The sequence below is a fragment of the Hakea prostrata genome, chromosome 6, assembly GCF_041222555.1.
Source record: "Hakea prostrata isolate BN-2017 chromosome 6, UWA_Hpros_2, whole genome shotgun sequence".
NCBI lineage: Eukaryota > Viridiplantae > Streptophyta > Magnoliopsida > Proteales > Proteaceae > Hakea > Hakea prostrata.
The window spans coordinates 30,205,192-30,233,182 of record NC_142605.1 but is presented as its reverse complement, the minus strand read 5'-3'; the positions used below and the strand labels follow the sequence as shown (position 1 = coordinate 30,233,182).

The window sequence follows — 27,991 nt, the reverse complement described above, 5'->3', positions numbered from 1 at the left end:
TATGTCTCTTCACCCATCTCTCTTATTTCTCTTCTATAAATATTATTCACAACCAAAAAAATTCTCACTTTATTCATCCAACGCCAAAAAAATCCTCCCAATATTTTATTTTCAAAAAAAAAAACCTTTGAAAAAAGATGAAAAAAAAAATTAATTCTTAAACAATTATCATATTAATAACTCATAAATGTTTAAAATTTTAAAAACCATAGACGAAGAAGGGATAATTTGACCTTGAGCTTAAGTCTATTCTTCTCAAAAAAAAAATATATATATATATATATATATATATATATATATATATATATATATATATATATATATATATATATATATATATATATATAAAATAACTAAAAACCATGTGCATATACACATGAAATTTTGCAAGTATTTCAAAAAAGACAAGAATAATCTTGAATGAAGAAACCCTAAGCTCGATTCGTTTCTTTGACTTCCTCTACCGTTTGCATCTTCTTCATCTCTCAATCATAATTCTCACAAAGTTGGAAAAATATGGTTTGTAGATGGTTTTTTAAAACTTAAGATGTGAGACTAATATTGAAAATAAATAAAAATTAAGACTAATGATGTTAGCAACAAAGTGTCTGGTTGATAAATTGGATAATTCGGGGGTGACATTAATATTAGAAGGTAACTCAAGGGTAGACTGAAAATTTCCCTTAATTATCCGGTTTGAAGTTTGAACAAGATGATGTAAGGTCAGATGGCTTCCATGACCTGCAACTGTAAGCAAATGATGTAAACTGATGGTCAACATATTATTGATATTGATATTAGTGTCTTTCAAGGCAAAAAGATTACTTGACTGGAATGAGAACGGTGAGAGTTTCCATGCTGGTCAGTACCAATAAACAATTGAAACATTGATTACTTCTTCAAAGGAAGAGAAAGTTTCAACGTTTCTAGTTGCAACCTGCACCTCTTGTTTCTCTCTTCTGGATTGAAATTGTTGTGAGTCAACTATCCACTTAGAATATCCCAAGGATAAAAGATTGTTCCAAAATGTAACTTATGGGTGTCAACTACTTCTCTTAAACCATTTTGCATTAACAAATACACTTTCTTGATTCAAAACCAGATCGGGTCATCCTTTCTCTTATATCTAAACTGGTTTTGTAACAACTTCTTGAAGCTCTTCCATCTGATTTTTCTGCTGGAAAACCTTTTCTGGGGAGATAACTTTGAAGAGATATCTGTTGCAGCATTTTCCCCTTTCAGATCTTGCAAAGCTGGGTGGTCAGACATATCTAAATAGTTGAGGTGGCTTGGGCAGTATGAATACTTCAGAAAAGGCTCAAATTTTGATTCATGGAACCCTTCATGCAACCATTTTTGAGGTGGACACGCTGCACTTGGGAGGTGACTCGAACTTCATTGACGAACTTGTGGAGAAGATAGAAGATGACACTAAATCAGGCAAAGGGACCAAGAGACTATATGCAACAGTCGATATAGGAAAAGCTAGAGTTGGGCGGACAAGAATGCTGAAACGCAAGCATGTCAACCCTCAATGGTATGAATCTTTTCACATTTACTGTGCTCATATGGCTTCCCATATTATTTTCACAGTGAAAGTTAATAACCCCATTGGGGCAACAGTAATAGGAAGAGCTTACGTACCTGTTGAGGACATCATTGGTGGGGAAGAGATTGAGAGATGGGTAGAGATCATATATGAAAACCATCATCCTGTTCATGGACATTCAAGAATCCATGTAAAGCTTCAATACTTTCCTGTTACAAAGGAACTCAATTGGTCTAGGGGAATTAGTAGTCCAAATTTCCCAGGTGTCCCTTACACATTCTTCTCACAAAGACAAGGATGTAGAGTTACTCTTTACCAAGATGCACATATCCATGACAACTTCATCCCTAGAATACCAATTTCAGGTGACAAGTACTATGAACCCCATAGATGCTGGGAGGATATTTTTGATGCAATTAGTAATGCAAAACATTTGATTTATATAACTGGGTGGTCTGTATATACTAAGATTACCTTAGTAAGGGATGTAAGAAGGCCAAAGCCTGGAGGAGACATTACTCTTGGCGAGCTACTCAAGAAGAAAGCTAGTGAGGGTGTCAGGGTTCTTATGCTTGTTTGGCATGACATTACCTCCTATTGGCAAACCCACGATAAAGAAACTGAAGAGTACTTCTGAGACAGTGATGTTCACTGTGTTCTGTGTCGCCGTGATGCTGATGTTGGGGACAGCTTGGTTCAGGCCTTGGAGATATCCACAATGTTTACTCATCACCAAAAGACACTGATGGTAGATGCTGAGATGCCAAACAACAGTTCATCGCTGCAGAGGAGGATTGTAAGTTTTGTTGGTGGTATTGATCTTTGTGATGGGAGATATGATACACCATCACATTCCCTTTTCAGGACATTGAATACAGCACACCATGACGATTTTCATCAGCCCAACTTCAAAAATTCTTCCATCCATAAAGGTGGTCCAAGAGAACCCTGGCATGATATTCATTGCCGGCTAGAAGGACCCATAGCATGGGATGTCCTACATAATTTTGAACAGAGATGGTGGAAGCAAGGTGGGAGAAATGTCCTTGTTCAGCTCCAAGAACTTGAAGACATCATTATACCCCCATCTTCAGTTATGTTCCCAGAGGATCATGAAACATGGAATGTTCAGTTATTTCGTTCTATCGATGAGAGTGCTGCTTTTGGCTTTCCTGCAACACCAGAGGATGCCACCCGAGTGGGACTTGTTAGTGGAAAAGACAACATCATCGACCGAAGTGTTCAGGATGCCTACATAAATGCCATCAGAAGAGCAAAGCATTTCATCTACATTGAAAATCAATATTTCTTTGGTAGTTCATTCTCTTGGAAACCTGATCATAACATCAAGGTTGAAGATATCGGTGCCTTACATCTCATTCCAAAAGAAATCTCGCTTAAGATAGTAAGCAAGATTGAAGAAGGTGAAAGGTTTGTAGCCTATGTTGTGGTTCCTATGTGGCCAGAAGGTATTCCCGAAGGTGACAGCGTTCAGCCACTTTTAGATTGGCAAAGGAGGACAATGGAGATGATGTACACTGATATTACTCAAGCCATCCATGCTAAAGGGCTTGAGGCGGACCCAAGAGAGTACTTGACTTTCTTCTGCCTTGGCAATAGGGAGATGAAGAGGAACGGTGATTATGTACCTCCTCAGAAACCAGAGAAAGGCACTGATTATAGTAGAGCACAGCAGTCACGCCGCTTCATGATCTATGTTCATGCAAAGATGATGATAGTTGATGATGAATACATAATAGTTGGATCTGCCAACCTAAATCATAGGTCAATGGATGGTGGTAGGGACTCAGAGATAGCCATGGGAGCTTATCAACCATACCAGCTAGCAACCAAGCAGCCAGCTAGAGGTCAGATCCATGGCTTTCGCATGGCATTGTGGTATGAACATCTTGGCAAGCTTGACAATGCATTTCAACACCCCGAGAGTTTAGAATGTGTACACAAGATGAACCAGATCGCTGACCAGTACTGGGATTTATACTCTGAAGAGTCTGATTGTCTAGACCACGACCTCCCAGGCCACCTGCTTAGGTACCCAATTCAAGTCACTGTTAATGGAGAAGTCACAACACTTCCAGGGTTTGACTGTTTCCCTGACACAAAGGCCCGCATTCTCGGCACAAAATCTGCAATAGTTCCCACAATACTCACTACATAATAGGATTGTTTGAATAAAGTAATGGCAATTGTTCTCTCAGTGCAGTACTAATATTTTGCAAATTGCAGAGACCAGAGAGCATTAGTGCTCCTGACTACCTAATATGATTCATTGGTTATGATACAGTCATTGATAATGATAGTTAAACAATCAGATTATGTGATTACTGGTTTCTCCTGTGTTAGTTTTTCCTTTGTCTGCCTCAATTATTTAGTAGCTTATATGTTGATTCACCAGTTTTTTCCTTTCCTTACCTATGAAAAAGGGAAAACAAAGAGAAGGTGCGGAAATTCAGAAAAGATGCATTTTGGTTCTGTTTTTCACTCTAATTTCTATCATGAAGCAGTGGAAGCAGTTTCTTTAGTGGACAACTCTACTGAACATATTTAACCACAGGTAGATTAGTCATCAGTATCTCTCTGTACTTATTAGTTAGATTAAATTATTTATGAGACAATCAGATGGTGATAATTGAGAGGTCAATAGTTCACCAAGCTTCACCTGTAACCATGGTCTCTTATATATCAATTTATCGTCCTACATATCCATATCCATGTTCTTCGACTTGTAGGTTAGTTAATTTATCAAATACTTGTGTTGTTTTTCAAATTGATTTTTCTCAAGGTCCATAAAAATTTTAGTTTTTGAGGAAAATTGTGTTTCCTTCTTTCTGTGCAGGAAACATTATAATTCATAACTATATGGACTAGTGAGAACTCCTCAGGATAGCATCCAAAGTAAAATGACCAAGTCTACCAGTCCGATACAGATTGAGTAGCTTCATTGCAACTTTATATAATCCATCCTTATCTGATCCCACAGGCACCCGAAAAACTTCCCCCAAGGCCTCCAACTGGGCATTGATCAGCCTGCCCATCTCCTTATCATTTTCCAGGTTTCCCTTGAATGAAGAAACTGTCTCAAAAAGGGTTCTCCGAACAGACCGTACAACAAAATCCTATAGATCAATGACAAAATATTTCTTCAGTAAGTGGGAGAGTATCAAACATAATGTAGTTTTAAATGCCAACTTTGTTTCATAAACAAACAGTTGGATATTCACCAAAGAAATTGCACCGTAATGGCTGAATAAGAGGTGATCTCAACCATCAAGTGAATATCTATTATCCAATGGTTTAGGAAGAATTTGAATCCTCAGAGATAGGAAACTTCATTACTAATGGAAAATATAACATGTAGGTAGACAACTGCTCAATTTCAATTGAGATCAACCAGCTTCTGTGGCATGCAGATCCTATTTGGTAATATAACTGAGACAGAAGTGTTTTGTACCTGTGTGTGATCTGTGGGATACTGCCTGCGTCTCCTTACACCTGTCTCAGGGATTCCTAAGAGCTTCACTTTTTGATCTTCAGATGATCTGTCACTCTCCTCAGCATCCTCACTAGGCAAGTTCTTCCAGTGCTTGTACACATCACTTGAGTTAAAAATAGCTAGAAAATATTGTGCGAGTTTTTGTCCCTCAACCAAACAATCCTCAATAGCTCCTGCAGTTTCAAATAAAGAAAATAAAAAATTCAACACATGGATGTAAACCCATATCTAACAAAGAACCTAGAACTCGGGAATGACTAACCCAAGTAAAGAACCTCATTTAGGTTACCCTACTGGGTGGCGTTCATGAGGAACAATGTCCATCGGAAGTAAGAATATATTTGGAACACTCAGTCAAAGCAAAATATTTTCACAGTCGTGACTTATGAGTATGCTAGAAATTTGACTCAGTGCGCTCAAAAAGTATTCTCGCCCAGACAAGTGCAAGTTGACCCACATAGGACATATATATATATATATATATATATATATATTCACAAAAGAAAAAGACATTTATAGAAATCAACACACCTTATATATATATTCACAAAAGAAAAAGACATTTATAGAAATCAACACACCAGTTAAAGCCAGTTTAGCACCCACTTCAGCATCCAGAATCTCAGGAGGCAACACACCTGGTGTATCCAAGATATAAATGTTGGGATGACTTGCAATCTGCAGGCAAATCAAAGTTTTTACGTGGGTGAAGTACTGAAATCAAGGAAGGAAAAGAAAAAAGAAAGGAAGTTTCAAAGAAGATTGAAAGCTCCTGCAATTAGCCATTCAGTAAACTTTTTCAATGGACCCAGCTTCTCCCAACAGAAAAATTCATGCAAGAATAAAGAGGAAGAAAAATGCTGTTTACTCTTGTAATGTCACTTAAGCCTCATTATTTTGTCATAGAAATGTATTAACACCTTTATTTTGAGAATTTCTGTTCCTGGTTTAAAATGTATCACGAGAAAGGATGACTTTACCTATCAACGGTTATATTTGAGATTCTGTACAAGAGTCATTTATCTGGTTCATAGAATAATTTCTCTGAGATTGTGACAGTTGCTTGTCAGCTACTTTGACAAGCTTCTTTGGCAGTGAAAATTTTTTAGCATGGCAATCTAGTTGACGCTAAACATGTTGTCCATACCACTCAAAACAAGTGTAAAGTTTCACCTCCATGCATTTTTTTCATGTGACAGATGCAAAATTTTTAAAAATAACTGAAAGGTTGGCAACTAAGACAATGGTTCTCCTGCTGAAAAAGTAAGGGAAAAAATTTATTATTGGATAAGCATTAAGTTCAAGAAATGGATGATCCAGTGGGTCTCTTCTGTGAACTCAACCATATTTCCTCTCCTTTACTGGACCTGTTGGTTGTACATTTTGTGTCAACAACTTTTTTAAAAATGTTGAATTTTCATGTCATTTTAAGGCTTGGATTTGACATGTACAGAGTTGTGCTCTGGTGATGCTTACCATATGCAAGTGACAACCAGTGCAAGATCATATCAGTACATTATAAGCACATCAGCAACTGCAATAGTATCAACAACTAAACCCTCCCCTTATTCTGAGTGTAGAACCCCTAAAATACAAGAGATGGCACTACATGTCCCTTTCGGTAATGCAAAATAGGCAAACTAACTTAATTTTATTCAAAACTTCCACCTCACCAACTCCAGCATACATATGCAAAAGATTTTCCTGTGACACATTTTATAGGTAAGAAGACCCACCACCAAATTATTAGACAATTAATTATAACTTGGCAACCAGAACAACTGTACTTCTATTTCTTTCTGATTTCTATCTAGAACCGAGTTCTTCATCTCAAAAAACCCAAGGAAGCGTGAAATTTAGGAACACTCCCACACAAGTCTTTGAAGTATCACATTCTTCAAAACTGAAATTGGTTACAGATTTATCAGTTGTTTTCTGACCATGATTTGTTTACCTTGCCTTCTCTGATTCATCTTTATCCTTGTGTGAGTAGGTTCTCTTGGAAAAAAAAGGTGTCAGAAATTTCTTTTGTATGTTCATGGACATTAAACATCTATTGTATGTGCTTCAAGAAGATAATATACGGTGGGAGCTAAAGAAGAAAGTTTTTCACCTTTAAACTACTGATGTCTTTAGTCTCCCCTGGCACTGGACTTACTATTGCACGCTTCAGCCTTCCCTTCTCTTAAAATTAATTTTTTCCCCATGGTCATAAACCAAGGAAACAATTTAGCAAAGAGCACTAATCCACAAATAAAGACACTCCCAAACTCAAAACTTTGCATGGATAAATTAATTAGCTATTTACCTGCAGCACTGATCCGCCCAATCTGATGGAGAGAGTTGGCCAGAGCCGACTTACCAACATTAGGAATTCCAACCAGCATCATGGTTATGGTATGTCTCGGCTGACCAAGCTTGTTTAATTCTCTGACTCGAGCTTGTAGAAAGTTTAGAAACTGTAAGACATGAGATTCCATATAAAGTAAGTAAATATTTTATAATGAAATGACTGTCCCTGTGAATAAGCTTTAAGGAAGACATCTAAAAGACTCAGTAAAACATGCAATCATTCAAAAATGGATTGATGATAACGGAACCATAGTTTCAATTTCAACAATTCAAGATAGTAAAGCAGATCTGTTCATGAATGCCCAGGAGACTTAAACTCCCCCCACCCCACCCCAAAAAAAAAAAAAAAAAAAAAAAAGAGAGAAAAGCCCATGGTAATCTGATAAATTTTATCTGATGAAATTCTTAGAGGTTGAGTAAGGTCATATATCAAGCATGCATATGTTTGAACCATAGGAAACAGCCACATCGTGGCCTTCACAGAAATTCCTTGGATTTCCTTCTATTGATCTGAACACAACAGAAAACTAAACAAAACATCCACAATCCAATACAAGGAGTAGAAAAGAAAAGGTAAAATATTTGTGAAACAGCAGGAAAAGTAGTTATTCACTTAAACATGTTCTTAAATAATAGAAAAAGGAAGCTTACCTCTTTTATATTATCCTTGTTATGAGAATTGATTCCATAGCAAATGCAATTTCGTTCCTCAAAATGCTTCAACCACTCCTTAAGGTCAAAAGAAATGCTATCAGAAATGTACAGAACATAAAACAAATCCCAATGCACCACGTCAAACAACGAACTTGTACCAAACCAGAAAGAAAGGAAAACAGAACAATATGCAATCTGCATAGATGTGAACTTTCATTTCTTATCCTTTTAGTGTTTTTTCCCCCCTTGAGATATTGTAAAATTTGAAATTCTGAACTATTCAATAGGGAATAAAATATAAGGCATATAAAATTTCCTTCAGCAGTATACATCCCATTGGCAGCAACAAGTTAAGCAGCATCAGATGCTTCATATCTTTTTCTTTTCCCTTTGTCATCATTTCTTAGAAAAGAACTCCATATTTTCTTCTTCTAAGTTTTCTTGTCGTGCCTTGTATTGTCTAATTTCCCTAATATTGGCTCAGATGTGATAGAGGTGCTCCACTTAACCGAGCTATTATCCTTGCATTTGTGATTGATAATTATATAATATAGAAACTTTATCTACTTCATTCATTTATTCCTTTCTAAAGCTTTTAGAATTTGTCTTCAAGTAAATCTACTAGGATCCAAGTGATCAAATGAAATCAATAAATCATCATCTCAAACAGCTAGGCTTCACTTTCCATCATTAGGCATAAAATCACAAACTGATGAATTTTCAGGAACAAAACAGTCAAATACTCGAACTGTATAGGGCTTCCTTCAGTCTAACATATAAGATTTTGAAATACTTCAGTTATGCAGTAAGAATTGACTAATTGAGCTATGGGGCATAGAAGTTATCAGCCTATCATTGACAGTACTGATACCCCCATTCAGCTTTACAAGTTATAGCATCTTATACAATAGTGAGTGAAGCCATTTTGTCTTCTTCCCACGGTAATTTTATTTTATTTATTCATCATTTATTTATCTTATTCTTTTGAGAGACTCATAATAGTGAATTGGACTGCTAAAGTACAAAGAAGATGCTGTATGTTGTACTTTGGATTCCCAAGGAACAAGCCCTATATATGGATAATTCTCAATTTGATTCCACTATTCCAGTGAATTGATCCCCCCAAACCAAAAAAAAAAAAAAAAGGGGGAGCTTAGTTGACCATATTTGTTCTAATTATGTAAAATTTAAATTAAGTATTCCCCTTTTTTCAAGTGAGATCTCTAGTCTTCAATCAATTAAAATTATGATAGGAGATGCATGCTTTTACCAACTCAAATTTGCATAAAGGTTCAGGAACCAGCATTAGAATTCAGAAGTTATATATTTAAATTTAAAAGGGTCATAAATGGTTGAGTAATTCAGCAAAAAAAAAGGCTGAGAAATTCAGCAAATGGAAAGTTTTCTGCTTGACATCTTTGTTCTTCTCAACAATTCAAAAAATCAGTAAACATCAGACCTTTCCTTGAGACATTTCAATAGTTCTCTAACATCTCAGCACATCATTTAATACTGATATTGCGGATTCATAAAGCAACTTGTTCTTCATTTTTATCCAAGGTTTTGCTTTGCCACTTTCTGTTAAGTTTAAACATTGTAAATAAAAATCTCAAACCAAAATCATGTAAGCCACTTAATTACTCTTACAAAAAGGTATATAATCTAGCCTTAGTAATGAAGTAATTATCCAAAAAGAAAATCACCCAAATAAAGGAATTATCCAAAAAAGAAGATACCTGTGTTTGCAAGTGATCAGCAAGGTCCATCTTGTTCAGCACTATGATATGCATTGAGGACGATGAGAAGTGACTCAGGCTTTCATATGCCGATGAAATCGGAATCTTAGAACAGACAAATTTACAAGTATGGCCAGTTAATAAAAACATAAATAACCTCACTCCGGGATCATCGTCTAGACTAATATGACTCTAGAATAAACAGCCAGGAATTTCATCGAGCAGGTTGAATACTTAATAAATTAGTGAAAAAACATGGAAATGTCAGAGGTTTTATATCGCTGTATATAAAAGCCCAGAATCAAATACAGAGAGAAAGAAGTGACAAGTGAGAAATGCGAACCCTTGCATCTCTGACTTCGAGGGTAAAATCTACCAAAGGAATTCGTTCCAGAATAGCACGAGAAGCTGCAGCCATGTGAGATGTATACCATCCTGACTCTTTGCTCGCTCCCGCCTTCTTAACGGCAGCTCCCAAACACCTTGCCAATGCAGCAGTCGCCATCACGAAGAACTTCAAATGGCTCAAAGTAGAGTAACGGCAAGAATTCAAAATCCATAGCCATGAAAGTTCAACAGATTCCCAGATTCCATCCCTGACTCCTCTCTCTCTTTCTCTCTCTTTCTCTCTCTCTGAAGCAGCCCCTTCGAGTTGAGAGTTGAGAGTTGAGACCTTCCATCCTTCCTGCGTCCAGAAGAGTCAGAATAATTGAAGAAAACAGTGTCTGCTCAAAGACAAAAATGCCCCTATTATGCAATATTTCTCCCTCTTGTTTTGTTTCAAAGAATATATTTGCACTCTGTATCAACATGAATCTTCCTTCCCCAACCATAATTAAATCTTCTAAATTTAAATAGAAATAAAAACATTATTAAAAATAAAAATATTAACAAAAAAAGAAAATTTATAAAGTGGCTTTATTAAGCCGGAAGATAGGGATATTAGTATTGCCTTAACAAGAGTCCAACCCACGACATCTTCACTTAAAATTGAAATAAAAAAGAATAGTTATAACAAGTAGATTCTTCATGAGGTGTAATGACCATAATGTCGTTCAATTCAACCTTTGAAGTAAGTGAATAGTGAACACCTTCTTCTTCTTATACCTTCCAGAAACTAGTTTCGACTACAACAAACCCCCACACTCCCTCCCCCTACAAGCGACCGCCCCCACCTTCCCTGTCCCCCGGCCAAAAATCACCCAGGACATCATCTCTGCTTACCCAAAGTGGGCCACCATGGCTTTGAGGATCACATTGTATTTAAACCCAAGTTGAACAGCAACCCATTTTGTCATGAACTTCCTTCCCTCGAGAGTCTTACCCACTTAAAAAATGCTCACCCTTTTACCTTATTTGTAATGGAGAGTTAGCCATAGGGAATCCATGGTGGGGTTTAGGATTTGTAGAATTCGGCCTTGAAATTATGTAGTACATCTTTCTTTCTTTTTTCTTTTCTTTTTTTTTTTAGAACTTTTATGAGAATTAATACGTTTACTGTTGCTTTGATGCTACATTCCTGTTTTTGTATCCTGATATAGATCAGCATTAGAACTGAGACATGACACTTTACGGGAGTTCTTCTGGTTCTTACATGTTTGGTTGGTACTATTGGTTGTCATTAAGGTATCTGTTGTTCAACTTTCTTTTCAAATCTTGGTTGGGTGGAGCATACTAGATAATGCCTGTCTTCTGTTCATTTTATAGGACGATTTGGGCTTCATGGGTTCAATCTGTATGTTCATGCCACCAAGGGTTTGCATCTGTACCTTCCTGGAGGTTTTGTTTATGCCACCAAGATCCAGGGTTCAATCTAATGTTAAGTTTATTTAGTTGAGCAGCTGTTCTACAGGGGTTCTTATCTCCCTGCCTGTACAGCTGATACTGTACCCTGTCCCTGTAGCTCTCACGCATGATTTTTCCACCAACTTGCTTTGACTTTTTTTTGGTTTTTTTTTAACTTTCTGTATCTTTCTTCAACTTTTTTTTTTTTTTTTTTTTGGCTGGTCGTATCACTGAAGAATGTACAAGCCCAGGCTTATTTCCTGTGTATAAACAAACCAATCAAAGTAATCATCCATCTGTAAATAATTGGGAATCAAGTTTCTCTTTTCATTCTTTGAGCCTAAGTTGACCTTTTGACTGTCACAGAGAGTGGCCAGATGCATAGGTTACCTATACTCGAGTACACTAGTACAGTTCAGAAAGAATTCTGTAAAGTAGGTTGGGGTGTAAAATTTCTCTGCAGACCTCTTCTAGAACTCGTGGTATGGAGTGAATGATTGAGCAAACGCTTTATACTGAGAATTTTCAGCAAAGTGGGGGTTGAGGAATTCATCATATCGCTGTTTTAGATTCACAATAGAAGAATAATATGGAATATAAATTCAACAATGAAAAATATAACTTGCATGCATAAATAAAATGTTAAAGGCTTAGGAAAGAAAAAATCAGATTTACTCAAATCATTCAACATGACGAGACAAGGGAGAATAGGGCAAGAAAGGGGGAAGAAATGGATTACTGGCTGAAAGTGGTAATGCTGTGGGGCAGGGGAGAAAAGAGAAGAGCTAAAAGAAAGGTGAGGAAAGGAAATTGATGGCAGAAAAGTTTTCTGCCGTTAGGGATATGTGTTGGAGAGGAGGAGATAAAAGAAAGGGGAGAAGAAGGCTGTCGACAGAGGGGGAAAAAGCAGCAGTGCTGCTGCAGGTTTTGGGAGAACAAAGGGCAAAGAAAGGAGAAGGAAACAGGGGAAATTAGGCGAAGGCTACTGCTGGCTCTAAAAGAGGGGGATTGCAGGAATTTTCAGGGTCAAGAACTCATGGAAGGGGGAAGAAAACCTACCTGCCTGATAAATAGATTTTAAAAACCACCAGTGAACTATACTTGGAAATAAGGGTGACAAACCAGATTTAAGAGAAATCTGATACCATGTCCAGCATTGCACAGCTAAATCCTTAGATTCTTACACCACACTAACGTACAGGATAAACTGAACACCTGGTCAATCATCATTCAAGGTGAATGTGACCCACCCCATAGATCAAACATTGAAACTGTTACTCTCACAAGTATCATTTTCTTTTCCCAGGATTTTGGCTTTCAGAGAGTACAATTCTACCTGTTGTGAAGTATTGTACAATTGATATTTTGGCGTGTAGATTTCAGTAATGTTAAGCATTTCCTTATTGGCTTTAACTATAGTGTGCCTAGAGTTGGGCATTGTCTTCCATTACATCAGTTTATCTCATCTCACTTCTCCAATTGTTCGAACTTTGTCAGTCCTACCAACAAGATTCATAAGAGGGTAAAGGTGAATAAAAAGATTTCACACTTTTCCTCCATATACTTTAGGAGACAGGTGATGAAACCAAGTTCATTATTATATTAGAGCATAGATAATAAACTGTTCACACTTTGCCATTGAACTACAACTACAAGTGCAATCATTAATAGTGATTGGCACCTTCTTTCTACCTAGGATACTAACAGCGAATAACGTTGAAAGGCAGGGTCTCAGAAATCCCAATCCTGTTGATCAACGACATAGTAGCTCGTTGATATGTGCCAAATCATACTCAGGGCTGTCACTTGCTCTTTCTTTGGCTTCCGTCTCCATTGCTTTGTCCGCAATTTTTTGTTTGTTGGGGGGAGGGGGGGGTTGTGTTTCCAAGCTTCATACCCTGTGTTTTAAGCACAAACAAACAAGAATGATCTTTATAAGTGAGGCCTATTAGAAAATGTTGTATATAATGTCACACCATTAATGAACTGGTCCTGGTTTCTTAGTAAATCAGTTGGGTTGAAGCTTTGATATGCTCTATCTTCATTCCCATGAGAGCTCATGCAGTTTATGGGTCCTGGGTAAGGTGACATACTGCTTATTTGGCTAAGATCATCTGCTACATCAAATTCTTCCATGAAGTTAGAGTAGGATGCTGCAGGATACGTTTCTGCAGAATTGGGATGTTCCAATGAAATCAAGTGTGGAAACTCTTGGTGATGAAAGCTTGCAGATTGGACATCTTGACCTTGTGGGTAATCCTGAGATAAGTTGTCAAAAAGTTTTAAGAAATGATTTCAAGACCCAAACAGTCTTTAAGATAAAAATCATGTGATACACCATTCCAAATATCACACTTGAATTCTGCAGTTTACTGTTGATTTCTGTGAATATGTTACCTTTGAAGTGTCTAGAATTAGACTAGGTGAGACCCAGAGGCCTCCTTCATCACTCTTGCTTGATGGCTGCTCAAACTCTGACACTCTTGTAATTTCAGATGGTGAAGCAACAGGGCTTGAATAGTTGTTTCCCATCTGTAGGTTAGCTGGTTGACATGAACTTCCTTTGGGGTTTCTTAAGAGCTCATTTGAGAATAATGTCATTGATTTCCCTCTGGCAGAAGTGACCCCTGACCTCTTGGCTTTGGGTCCTCCATGGTGATCTCCTATCTTCTGTCCATGATTGTTCCTCTGAACTACACGACACAAAGCAAAAGCTCCCTGGGAGGACTTCAATAGCCAAATATTATTAAAGATCATACTTAAAAAGTTGAGCCCTTGAGTCTATTCCAAGTATGAGATAGTCAAACGTACCTGAAAACCAGATGATCCTTGAGAAAGATTATCACAAAGACGATATTCTTGCATCACCCAATGTGTCCGCTCTCCTAAGGGCGCTCGACCAAGATAGAATACGAGGGTCTTGCGAAACCCAGACACAGCAGACTGACATTCTATTTTCCTGTCTTTTCCGGTGGCTTTCCAATAGCCAGCTCCAGTGGCTCTATTGGTACGTGTGCCATTTGGATACTTACGATCCCTGGGACAGAAGAAGAACCACTCCATATCCCCTTTTGGGAGGAATGATTTGTCTGCAATTCATAATAATCAATTCAAATTTCTATAGCTTCTAACTTCTAAGAATTAAGCAAAGCCACAAAACAAGATGTAGCATTCTAATTTTCAGGAAAAGCAACAGAACTCAATTGAGCCTGTTTCTAAAACAAAAGGTAAGATGCCCCACAAAAGTTATTCTTGGAGTGCTAGAAGTTGTAGAGAACAACAAGAGCCACAACAAAGGCCTTCTCTCACAAACCTGAAGAAATACTGAAAATTCAACCTGTTGCTGATTATAGCAGCAGAATGATATAAATCAGCAACATACTAGCTAGATCCATCATGGAATTCAACATATATAGACTCATTTTTCTGTGTCTTCTCTAAAATATTGTAGGATAATATTTATTCCAAATTCTTTTCCTGTTGTTGAACATGAAAATTTCAGTATGGGAGAACTTATAGCCAAAAGAGATACCTGAAAGAATAATATACAGTTATCTACTTTCGGAACTATTAAAGAGTGTCAAAATTTACCTGGTAATTCCCATGGATCAAATTTATAGAGATTGATTTCTGGAATAACTTCAAGCTCAATTTCCTTCCCTTCAGTCTTCCTCTTTAAGTAATACTCAACCAACTCTTCATCCGTCGGGTGGAACCGGAAGCCAGGGGGGAGTGATGCTCCTCCCATCTCCAACTCCCAAGTTATTGATTCTCCAGAAACAATAGAAACAAGGTGGCAGCAACTGCAAGAATTATAATTTTGAGACTTCCAAGTAATTGGCAGTGCAACACCTATTGAAGATTTGGAAGATCCAAAAATAATAGCCTTTATCAACACAGACACAGAATTTCTTCTCAAGACCACAGGAGATCTTCCATGGGATGTACCCCTTGTACAACAGAATCATTCTCTTTGAATTCACCCTTGTTCTTAGTAATTGAATCACCCCACCCAAGCTACCTTTGAAAGACCCAGAAGTCAAAACCTTCAGTAACTCTTGAAAACAGTGTTTACTTGAAGGTGTGAATAACCCACCCAAAAACCACCCCAGTTATAATGTGAAGTAGAGTTGACTGTGAAGAACACTCACAAAAACCCAACTAGAACTTCTAATATTGCAGCTTTTTGCAGTACCCAGAAGCCAAATTCCAACCAAAATATCATGAAATTTGAAATTTTGAATGAGAAATGGCTTCAAGATAGATCTTGACAGAGTACAGGGATTGAAGAAGGAAATGCTGAGTGGAGTAGAGTAGAGCAGAGGTGGTTCTGACAGTTATAAATAGAAGGGCAGAGCCACACAGGGACGCGGCCATTGGCAACCCAAAGCAACACCGAAAGGTTGAGATTGCTTGTCATGAGCAAACCCAAAATTCCACAGGAGTACCCAAAACCAGTTCACGGTTCACACTATGTCCCCACTTCCCGCCAATTCCTTAATCAAGCATTGTTTTTAATAGGGACAAAAACACTTTTGAGTTAATTAATAATTATATATGTTGTCACTTGGCACTGGATTGTGGTACCCATAGAATGTGTATTAAGAAACATTCAAAAAACATCTTTATTTGTTATAAGGCAAATTGGTTGGAATGCTTAGGATTTTGAAGCTGGTTGGATAACCAATGTGTCCTTTCAGTCAAAGATCTCAACAGTAACTATTTTCTTAACAACCTTTTTCTTCTCCTTCTTGGTGCTAATCACTGTTGATGGCTTTTGATGACATTTTGTCTTTACTAGCTTTGGTGGTTCCACTCTTGACAAACGCAATTTTAATTATGGTTTTCGCCTACCGAATCCAACTAATTGATCATGACTCATGATTTCAATTCTCTTTTGAATAATAGGGAAGCGAAGACTTGCGCACAAACAAAGTTTTGAAGTCTTACCTCAATAATTTTTACTGAAAAACTATTTTGATGCCTTGATCTCAAGCTATAATTATGATATATCCATCGTTACATCAATAAAACCCTAATCTGCTTTCTACCCTTAAGGGTTTTGAGTTTTTCCAATCAATTGGTAATTGCTTCTAAGCCTGTATAACTCAGGGTAAACATTTCCACTGCAAAATACCAATCAAGATAATTAAAAAAAAGGGCTTTTCTGAATGTGAACGGTTAAAAGGAGAGAATGTAAAGGTGAATTCATAAATTAAATTAAATAAGATAAAGAAAATGGCTACTTTATTACTTCACTTTAATAGCTTAACCTAGTGTATGAATCGAGGTTAGAGGAGAAGACTTGAAAAGATTGGTCAATTTTGAATAAGAAATGTGAGAAAATTTGTAGGGTTGATAGGTGTTCTTGTGGGGAAAATTGAATTGAATTGAATTGACAAACCATTCCTTATCTCTTGTCATTGTTAAACTTCTCCTTTCGGCCCCCTTTGTCTTTGCTATTACGCCATCACTCACAAATCAACTAGAACCCTCCATTTTGAATCGTTTGAAATTATAATTACATTTGACTGATTGAGAACTTATTGTAAGTTAGGAATTAAGACTCTTCTCAAATCTTGCTATGGAGAGAGTCTCATGCTTAGTATTAGTCATCGAATCTAATCATAAACAATGCAAAGAACGTGATTACAGCTATTCGCTCTCACAACTCTTTTAGATTGACCATAGAAAAATAACCCCTGCGTTGAACTTACAGAGAAAAACATCGTATCGATAGTTCATTGCAAAACTCACATAAAAAAGAACAAAATACATGAATGAATGTGAAAGATTCTAATATGATGGTGTTAGCCCATTGTAGACTTATCTGTTTTGATTTGGTTTATTGTATCTTGAGGTAGAAAACAATTCACTTTTGGCACTCTATACAATCAAAAAATAATCAGAAATTAAAGGGCTTTAAGAGAGGGTTATTGAGGATAGAGGATTCCAGTTGTTTCTTACTCAAATTACAATGAGATTCTTGAAATGATGATATGAATTGCTTTTCCACACGTACGTGTGGATTTGATTTGAGAGTGATCTTTATCTGGAAAAGGTAGTTCATCCCAATGCACTAGAAATTTAAAAAAAAAAAAGCTAAAAGCCAAGTTTGGCCACCTTCAATAATCAATCAAAGCATGTCTCTTCCAATGATTTCACATTGGAGTCAATTCATGGGGGGTAATAACTCATGAAACACGAAGGAGAGTGAGAATCCAAGATCAGATTAACATTATGGGTTTGTGGATTGACCTAGAAAGACCAAAATTGTAATTAGTTAAGAGTCCTTTTATGGATAATTTTGGATTAAGAAGAATTAGAAAGGAGATCATACTTAAATAATGAACTTCTTTATGGTGTTTGGGTTATGTGTTAAACGCGGTTTTAAACGCGTTTGAGCATTGCATATGAGCTTTTGAATCAAGCTTAACATGGGCTTGAAAATGAAAAAGACATGCAAAGGAGAAAAAGGTGAGTTCTTTATCGATCTTGGATTCTGTTTAACACGGTTTTAACACGTTTGGATACTATTAAAATGCAAAGTTTGAAGTTTGTTTGGTAAAGTAATTCTTATGTTTTTTTTTTCTTGGTAAAAAGTAATTCTTATGTAAAGGCACTTAAAAGTGAGATGGTTTCTAAAATATTTAGAAAGGCTTCTTTTTCTTTTCATTATTTTTGAGAGGTTGGGTGAACAAAAGTTTATTTGTTAGCTAGAAGCTTATTAGGAACCATTGAATTCTGATTCTAGCAAGATAAATCATAGGTGGGATCTCTCATAGGCTCCATCCTAATGTGTGTTGAAAAAGTACGAAGAAAGCATAAACCTTTATCTTGATAGATAAAAAATCTGGACTTAGTAAGTATTGTTGGAGCAAAGAATGTATACTATCATTGGTCAAATTCTCTCACCAGTTTAACCAATTAACCTCTCCAAATTTATAGTAAGGTAGATATAGATTTCACCTGAGCAAGGGATAAAGTGGTCATTTCATCACTACTAGTGGATGGTTGGGAAGGAGATGATCAATTGATCTATTGGAGAGGATTTGAAACCAACAAACATGGTAGAAGTCTAAGTGATGAAAAGATTGAACCTAAATTAGGGTTCAAAGTGGAAATCAATTGAGTCAACCAAGCAGTTCAAATTGTTAAACTCCGTTGTGGTTGTGGTGGACTTTCAAAATCAAGTTTTCACTTATTAAATATTATTTGAAACACAAGTTTAATATCAAATCCATTGTCGTCCAGTGGTTAGGATATCTGGCTTTCACCCAGGAGACCCGGGTTCAATTCCCGGCAATGGAAATATTTATTTTTTTCTACAAATTCTTAAAATAGTACATGCATATTTGACTATCGATACTGCAACTTCATTTCTGAATGTCGCTCTGAAAAATCCCTATCAGTTAAGCAAAATCTGCGACAAAGAACCCAAACCTCAGAAGAGGGAAAAAGAAATCCAGAACCCTTGAAAAGAAGAATGGGTAACAGAGGGTCTTAAAATTTTAATTTTTATACCTGTGGCTGAATACCACCTACAAGATTACAAATGCTCATTTTGGAATGTTCATGATTTTTAAGAAAATACAACACTCACCAACCTTCTCTTTCTCTCCTCCTGTTGCTCAACATATTTCCTCCCGCTAAATATAAGATGGGAAAAGAAGAAAACTAAAAAGCACAAATGAATCCCAGGAGCTCCCTCCGGACCCCTTCTCTTCCCTCTCTCATTTCTGTGCAAAAAAATTGATTCCAATATGGAAAAACCAGCCTTGTACCCAAAATCTCTTCCCATGCTAAACAACTTCCAAGCTCTTCCAGTGTTCCTCCTGAACCCATCCATGGCAACTGTTTGGGAGAAGAACCAGTCTCATGCACATTCACCATCAGCCCCAACCAACCCACCACACATGGTTTTTTCCCCATACCTGGTGCTTATCGCAGCAAGTGCAAGATCAGAGAATTTGCATGAGCGCATGAAAAATGTCTCCGTTAACCGACCAACTTGGATGAATGCTGGCATACCTAATCAGAGCTCGTTTAGCAAAGAGATTGCTGAAGTGGACGCAGACTGAATTAGGCACCTTATAAATATTTTCCAGATGATTTCCATATTCTTCCTTCAAGGGAGACCACCATAACGGTAACATCATCATGGTACTTCCTGCGGTCTCCTTGTGGGATGTCCAGTAACTCATGGAAATCCATTCCTGCAGGGAAGGACTAGTTAGCTATAGAGACAGAGCATAGAACTTAGTACTTACAAGCCAGCCAAGGCAACATGAAAAACAGACAAGTGCCTATATAGCACAAGAAAGTGTCATAATCATGGTTAACTAATCTGGCAAGCATGAATGTTACACATCCCAATCTGAATGCCAAATCCAATAATGTTCACAGTGCACTCAAGATACAGCCTAAAACAGCTCAATATTTTCAACACCAAGTTTCTGTGATCAAAGTGCTAGATTCAGCATTCGTTGTCCCTATATGTGGACCACAGGTGTGCTCCAAATTTAGGGTGCTGCTAGTTTCATTGACACACTGATATGCTTGTCTTAGCTTTCACTAGTTTTCTTTTATATGAAGCATACTCAGTATAAGTTGGGATCTGTTTTGCTGCAAATTTGTTGATGTAACAAGACTACCCTGTATGAGTCATGGAAGCATGAGCTTATTGAGGAATAGACTGCAAGGACTTTACTAGATAGGGTAAATTTCATGTACCCATTTTCTGCATGGCATAATATATTGTTCCATCCCCTGTTTGCAAAAATATCGTATACTACCTCCATTTTTATGCCAAATATCAGATTAATCCATTCCGTTAGTAGATTCTTATTAAGTGACATCAACAGGTTATATTTCACTCCATTTTACACTTCCATCAAACGTGGTGACTTTACCATTGATGAGATTGACATCATGGTGGATGATTTTGTCCTAAGGACGAGGATGAGCATTTATATTTTTTCTTTTTGAAACTTTTTATTTATTTTAAAATTAAAAATGAATATAAATTGAAGTAATAATTTGATAAAAGAATAATAGATAAGAATCAAACCCCCTTTTTACTTCAAATGAATATAATTTGAATCCGCATCATACCTGGTTTTCTCAAGTCTCCTTGTGCTGTTTCTCTGTGATACTATCAGAAGTTAATCCCCACTAATCGCTATCTTTCCCCAGCAAGGGAAAAGTTCCACATAAAAGAAACAACAAGACAGTGATCGAGGTTGAAGGAAATTGCAAACAAAATATGCCATACTTAGGCTGTCTGTCAGCCTCTTAAGTTAATAAGTAGATTTTAATTTTAGGAATAAAACTAAAAAATCGAACAGATTGGGTTTACATGTCACCACAAAAACCACAATTTGATATTGCAGTCAATAAATAACAATGACTGAGATCATGCTTATGCACAAAATCCTCAAAAATACTAATCTTTTCAGACAAATGAATTTTTCTTCACACATTAGACGATTTGAGTATGGGATAGCAATGCTCGAACATAAGATATATGATCTAGAGTTGTCTTACCAGCTTTCTTGGCTGCCCGGGACAGAAGCTCCTCAATCAAGTGTTGAGCTGGATCTCCATCAGGAAACTTCTCCATGAACTCCTCAACAAGAGAGACTACTTCCTCATTCGTTAAATACTGATACAGACCATCAGATGAAAGGACTAAAAATTGGTCACTGGCACCGAGTTTATGGTGACGGAGAGAAGGATGGCAGGATATATATGGTGCAGTACCAATATAATCATTCCGGAACATCTCCAGCACCGCACCATTCAACTTTGGCTGCATCAGTACACAAAAAATCAAACAAGTCAATAAACTAAAGGCATCCATATACAAAAGCTTAAAAATTATTCCAGTAGACGCCAGGATGGACTACAAATGTTTGGTCTCACATACATGGCACATCCTGTACCGCCACAATTTGCCAGTGATGGCTTTTAGAAGTGTTCATCTACATCATATCCCATTTTGACAGTAAATCAGTCTTCTGGGTGGTAAATGGTATGAAAGACACCAACTATGCAGGATAACTGAACCAGGTAACCAAATCAGCTTAGATCACCTAAACAAGACATCTAAAATGGAGAATTCCAAGTTTGGCAAATTTGCAATTTATACTGCCACAAAGTGCCAGGTCATTATTTAATCTTTATCTAGTGGTTGCATCTACTAAAACTGATAAATCTCCAATCATTAGTAGACATTACACAGGATACTTGTGCTTTTAATCCTTAAATTATTATACTTCTAATCCTTGTTCTCTTGTTCCCTTTTCTTTTAATATATTTATTTATTAATCCAAAAAAAATTTATTCTAACACAAACAATGCCTCAATGTGGCCTTTCCTTTAAATTGCATTCCTTCAAGCCATGAATACCAAGAAAAAGATAAACAAAGAACAAACCTGTTTGAGAAATCCAGCACCAAATGCCCGGGTCACCTTTAGACGACCTTTAACCCTATCATTGACAATGCACTGGCTGTCATCTGGGTGTTCTTCCTTGATTCTTAAGACTTCCTGAACAAGTTGATGCACATCAAGAGATAAATATAATATCTTTTGAACCATGCATTAACAATAAAGGATTATGTTGCAAAATGAATCAGAGCAGATTGGTTATTAAGTGGAGAGGTGAGTGTAGAATGCTGTGTGACGGCAGAATCCTTTAAAACTTTAAAAGAAATTATCATGGGACAGATTATATAACCAGCAAAGATGTATGAAGCTGAATGTTAGCCAATAAAGAAACAACATTACTAAAAATTTGGCATATCTGCAACGAGGATGTTGAGATGGAAGTGGTAAAAACAAGAAAATATAAAATAAAAAAATGGACAAATTAAGGTAATTTTAAAATAGATCTGATGAATAATACACATTGAGACAGTGCCATTTTGAGGTGGCACAGAACTGTACAACAGAGGCCTCAAATGCAAGGAGGAGAAGTTATGTGATTCAGGTAAGAGAGGTTGTTCAATAATAGACCTAACTTTTGGCTTAGGAGAAGTGGCTATGAAATACATTCAAAGCGTAGAACTAATAATGAACATGTATATGAATAGAATCAATTGGCAAAAGAAAATCCATGTAACTGATCCAATTTAGTTGGGATAAGAATGAATTGAATTGAGCTGTCTGTATTAACAATAACTTAAAGAAACCAATGAATAACACACATTATTGATGTTAGAAAATAGTTATCCATGAGAACCAGTGAAAATCAGGAGACTGGAGGGGATGAGAACAAATTGACACCAACAATGGGAGATGAAAGTTGGTTGGAACATCATAGTCAACCAGTCCACCCTTACAAACATATTTTTGAACAGCAGCAGATGTTCACAAATGGGATCACTTCAGCAATACACAGCATTGACACTTATTCGGACAATCACTAACAAATTTAGCACATTCAACTGCAGAACAAAAATGGCGTATTAAAAAGCTTTCCACTGCTCCTTTGTCATTGTAATGCCCAACTGTTTCCGGCAAATCAATTCTCACTGTAAATGCACATATGTTTCATGCATTTTAATACTCATGCAAATGCACATATGTGTTTCACGAATTTCAATTAACAGTAATGACTTTATTGACAGTTTTAAAGGTTAAAACTAACCTTTCAGGTGATTTAGTCCTAAACCAAGTAAACTAGAATATTATGAGTGATATTAATCTCTTGTTCCTTCAAATGCATTGATACAAAAACCAAAAGAAAGGGAGCACAACAGTATATGTGTTTATTCCACTCAAACTCAATTATTTCTTCCCCTTCTGTTGATTGTACAGGATAAGGCAACCAAAATGATAACAGCATAAATGTTTATCAGAACATAGTTGTCAAGGCATCACCTAGGCATGAGGCAGAAAATCAGGACGCAGGCACCTCAACTATCTAAACATCAATTGGTGGCACCTAGAATGTGTTGGCAGTCACATTGGACACTTGAAGCTTGTTTTTATTTTTATTTTTTGTAGTAACAATATGATTTTTCTCTTTTAAGATATTATCAGTAGCCTGTTTGTGACTGAAAGCCATCTTTTCCTTCTGTGAGTGTTTTTGCTTTGGCGGGGGGGGGGGGGGGAAGGTAGCAGTGACTATCTTCCATTTCTCAGGCAATTTCTTCCATTCGAGTGGGTAAATACTGCATACCATCTTTTCTCTGTTATCCTCCACTGAAAATTTGACCATTACTTTTCAAACGCTGGCAGCAGTGTTCTCAGCTCCCCTTATTTCAGTAACCATCTTCCATTCCTCTGGCAACTTCCTCAATTCCAGATGGTAACTATTATCTAACCTTTCTTTTCTTATCTTCTTCTCCAAACTTATCTGGTAAACCACCTTCTCTACTTCTAGTTTTTTTACCCCTCCCTTCACAATGACTAATTATAATGACAGAGTGATACTGCTACTGCTTATGTTCCTAGTCTCTCTGTTCATTATTATAACTTTTTCTACTCTTTTTCTTTGTAGCAGTGATGAGTGATGTTGCTTGCTGACTTCTCTGTGAGGCAGTTGAGTTTGTTGGCTGGGCTTTAGACTTTTTGACTTCAGCTGTGTTTTTTAGTTAATAAAATAATATTTCTCCCCCCACCGACAAACACCCCCCCCCCCCCAAGAAAAAAAAAAAAAAAGGAATTGACATCTCAGTTATCCTTTTAGTTGCTTCTTAAGAATTACGTGTTTTTCATGAGAAGTTATTGCATTTGTCATTCTATTAACCTACTAGTAGTAAATATAACTAATATATCAGAAAATAATACCATAACACAACTTAGACTACCAGTGTGCCACGCAAGCACTAAGGAAGGACCTGGAACACCTATTATGAAATGTCTGGCAGTTTAAAAAAAATCACATATATAGTCACCAACGCAGATATAAGGAATGTTGAAATGGAAAAGTGGCAAAGCTAGGAAGCTCAAGGCAAGGATGATCAAATTAGAGCAGGTTTAGGATTAGGAGTAGTTCATATACATGCTTGCCTATGAGAAGGTAATTTGAGGTGGCACGGCCATGTTCCGTGGAGGCCTTTGGATGCTAAGGATTGATATGACTTACTTAGACCAAACAAATGTCAAGACCCAGTGGCAGACCTAAAATAACAAAGAGGAACAAGGCCTTGTATCAACCAAGAATCCATGAAGCTAACCACTAATTACTAGATCTGGACATGATTGTTGGTTTATAAAGTTATGATACCCAAATAAATGAAAATAGGCTCGGTCAAATGTCCAAACTCCAAACAACATTACTGAGAGGAAAAACTTAACAAACTTAATATCCATGCCACTGCACAAGTGCAGCATGCAACCATGCAGTAGATAAGTTGGGATTACAACTGCCTGCCACCCTCCACCATAAGAGGTAGCATGGTCCTATATGCTTTTCTTTCACAAGACAAGATAAACATTCCCAATCAAATAGTACCCTTGAAATATCTATAGGGACTCCATATGTTCAGTACCAAAGCCCTTTCAAGTATCCCCATTTTATCTGCAACCCCGAATTCTTGAAGCTGAAGCCTAAGGCAATCAGTTGGGTGACTTACAACTGTCACAGCTAACTTGAAAGAACAAAAATATGATAACTTTTTTCAGATCAAGATTTCCTTCAACACTTATCAGGGCCATAAAATCCTTGGAAAACCTAAATTTTGCTGGATCCTACAGTTAGTAAAACATGTTTTCCTTTACCGTCACAAATTAATGTTGAAACAATAAGGCCAAGAGGTCATGCATGAAAGCAATGTTCTCCAGTTACATAAATCTTGTACATGCAATGTGCTCCTCTTCTGCCAGATTTATTATTCCAAAAGCCCCTTGCAACTGATAAACTGCATTACACTTTCTTGTTTTTAACTGTGGCCACATGGCTAATTTGTTGAGTTAATAACAACCAAGGCCTATGCAATCAAAGAAACTGAGACTCTAGAAAAACTGTCCAAGTTGGATACTCAAGACCATTAGGTTCTTCCTTGTATGGGGAAATTCCCAAGGATATTAATGCCAACGAGTGGTTGGGTAAACTACACTACAGAAATGAAATGACCAATTTTAGATTAGATGGTGTTTCTCTTAAGTCTTAACACAAGCCCAAGACCAAACTTCGACAGTAACCAGTTGATATCATTTCCACCTAAATAAGGTTGCATTCCTTAAGTCCCCCCAACAGATCCAAAACAATGAAAGTAAACTTCAGTTCTTTCAAATTAAATCTTACTTCTTCGATGCTTGTGCTGTGATCAGTGGACAATTGCAACGCAGTCAACTTCATTCTTTCAGCATGAGCCTCGTTTGCCAACCTATCGACCTGATCACCAGCAGCAGCACCGCTGGACTCTTCCACAATACCCTCCATCTCTCCCCCATCATTTGCTCCTCTTTGACTACTAGTATCAGTTGCCTGTGGTTGATACTGAGCCACAACCGCGCGACTGTCACCCACATTCATCACATACACATCTTCATCTCTCATCAATACAACTAACAAACAAGAACCCATTAAAGCCAACTCTGGGTATCGGTCAAGAACCTTATCCGTCATCTCCAAGTATGCAGATTCGGTAATCTCCAAAGCTCTTGATAAAGCCCTCAAGACCAATTCATGATCAATGGGACCGACCGTACGTTTCCTGAAATTCCGGCAGGGTTTCTCATCTGATCTATTCTCAACCTCAATCTTCTCTTTCTCTTCCCAATCGTATTTCCAAGGGAACAAGTCTCTACTTCGACCACCTTCTTTGGTGCTCTTAGAGAAGCCATATCTCAGCTTCGACAACAACAGTGACCTTCTTCTCCTCCCTGTACCGGCATTAGAAAGGCGGAGCGCATCATCAACGGAAAACGCAAATCTGTTCGACCCAGAAAGGTCAAGCCCATCATCTGCGCCATCTTCTGCAAGTAACTCCCAAAGAGGCTTCCTCACAGGTACGCTCTTCTGCTCTGGCTCAAACGTGACTCTCTTCACTGACAGCTGCGGATCATTCACTTCCTGCGACGATAGTTGCTGTTCTGTTTCAGTCAATGAGATATTTTTACAAACGTCTTCAAGCTGTTCTTCTTTCGGAGCTGTAACCATCGAGCGGTCCTGGTCGTCATCATTCTTCCAAAATAACCCATGGAGCTCATTAAAGACAGCACGGTAAAGATTACCCATCAAGAATTCCGGCGCATCTGGGCCATTAAAGCCATCATAGATTCCGACGAAGAGCCACCCGTGTTCTTCAGACACCACCACGTGAACCCGATCCTCCCCGGCTTTTCCATGGGCCCACTGTACACTATCATTCTTCCCTTCCAGCTCACCACTACATCCACCACCGTAAGCGGCCGTCGCCGCCGCCGCCGCCGCCGCCGACTGGGCCTCTTTACGTCCGACGAAATTCAGGACTGGTACGACCCAAGGTCTCTTCTTGTCGGAAAAGTTCCGGTAGAAAGCCTTGCGGATATCCGAAATACCCTTCTTTCTCCTCCTTTTTACGTAAAGGCCACCAAGCGGAGCTGAGAAGTGAACTCCGCCGCCGTCGGAAGCGGCGTTCACATCAAGCGGACCGGAGAGGGCGCCTCGCTCAATCGGACCGGACATGAAGAAGCCCCGATCGATCGGACCGGAAGCGTCGCAACCACCACCACCACCACCACCGCGAGGAACCGGTTGAAGAGGGAGAGCAGTGAATGAAGAAGTGCTCTCAAAGCCATTAACAACTGTGCTGGACCTCGAAGCAGCAGCAGCAGCAGCGGCAGTAAAGTCAGTGGCATCTTGTTCATAAATATGATCTTGTTGGAGAAGAGTTCTAGGAGCAGAGGTGTTGGCGCTGACGGAAGCGCCGGAGATGGACTTGAACAAGGTGGTTTTGGGATCGTGAGAAGGAGATAGGCGGAGAGAGTTCGAAGGTGAGAGACGGTCAGAGTGTGAGGGAGAGAGAAAGCGAGCAGAGGAAGAAGGAACGTAGCAGAAGCTGTGGCCTAGGGTTTCGTCTAGAGGCTCTGTGAAGAACAAATCCGGTTGGTGACTCTGCTGAGTCTGAATCTGAGTCTGAGTCTGGTCGGCCGGTTTGAGACACGGGAAGAGACGCGAAAAACCGCCTCCCATCACATTTGATTCGGTTTCTGGTTTTCTCCTCCGTGGCGTTTTAAGCGGAGAGATCGGAATGAAGAAGCTCCCCCCCCCTTCCCTTCCCTTCCCTTCCCTTCCCTTCCCGGCAACTATTCCTACTACTACTACCTACGATAAAAACAAATTTCAGGAAAAATAAAAACAAAAACAAAAACACAAACACAATCACAAGGAGAGAGAAGGGTAGTTTGGTTTGGATTTGGTTTGTGCTTCATGAAGTTTTATTGTTTATTCAAAAAATTACACAA

At 37.9% G+C, this 27,991-nt stretch overlaps 3 protein-coding genes, 1 non-coding gene and 1 pseudogene across 6 annotated transcripts; 2 read left to right on the top strand and 3 right to left on the bottom strand.

The window, feature by feature from the left end:
• Positions 1-555: 555 nt before the first annotated feature.
• On the bottom strand, positions 556-10,511 carry LOC149013266 (P-loop containing nucleoside triphosphate hydrolases superfamily protein). The gene is made up of 8 exons (XM_089158570.1): positions 10,149-10,511; positions 9,806-9,910; positions 8,067-8,144; positions 7,372-7,522; positions 7,177-7,247; positions 5,645-5,741; positions 5,022-5,236; positions 556-4,686 (listed from the first exon to the last, which is right to left on the bottom strand). The coding sequence occupies exons 1-8, from the start codon at positions 10,308-10,310 to the stop codon at positions 4,435-4,437; spliced, it is 1,131 nt and encodes a 376-aa protein (XP_089014696.1). The 5' UTR covers positions 10,311-10,511; the 3' UTR covers positions 556-4,434.
• Positions 1,299-3,751, top strand: LOC149013267 (phospholipase D alpha 1 pseudogene; annotated as a pseudogene).
• Positions 10,512-13,125: 2,614 nt separating the features above from the next.
• On the bottom strand, positions 13,126-15,893 carry LOC149013265 (NAC domain-containing protein 71-like). 3 transcript variants are annotated; one of them, XM_089159056.1, is made up of 5 exons: positions 15,182-15,893; positions 14,402-14,679; positions 13,988-14,317; positions 13,684-13,849; positions 13,126-13,488 (listed from the first exon to the last, which is right to left on the bottom strand). In XM_089159056.1, the coding sequence occupies exons 1-5, from the start codon at positions 15,336-15,338 to the stop codon at positions 13,322-13,324; spliced, it is 1,098 nt and encodes a 365-aa protein (XP_089015182.1). In that variant the 5' UTR covers positions 15,339-15,893; the 3' UTR covers positions 13,126-13,321. The 3 variants fall into 3 exon arrangements, with proteins under 3 accessions (XP_089015182.1, XP_089015183.1, XP_089015184.1); XM_089159057.1 differs by having other exon boundaries at positions 13,988-14,308; XM_089159058.1 differs by having other exon boundaries at positions 13,408-13,849; positions 13,988-14,308.
• Positions 15,894-18,829: 2,936 nt separating this feature from the next.
• TRNAE-UUC (transfer RNA glutamic acid (anticodon UUC)) lies at positions 18,830-18,901 on the top strand. Its single transcript has one exon. It is a non-coding gene; the product is annotated as a tRNA-Glu (tRNA).
• A 164-nt stretch (positions 18,902-19,065) lies between these two features.
• On the bottom strand, positions 19,066-27,991 carry LOC149013263 (protein phosphatase 2C 29-like). The gene is made up of 4 exons (XM_089158669.1): positions 25,848-27,991; positions 22,028-22,141; positions 21,137-21,401; positions 19,066-19,806 (listed from the first exon to the last, which is right to left on the bottom strand). Exons 1-4 carry the CDS (start codon positions 27,717-27,719, stop codon positions 19,682-19,684), a joined length of 2,376 nt encoding a protein of 791 aa, XP_089014795.1. The 5' UTR covers positions 27,720-27,991; the 3' UTR covers positions 19,066-19,681.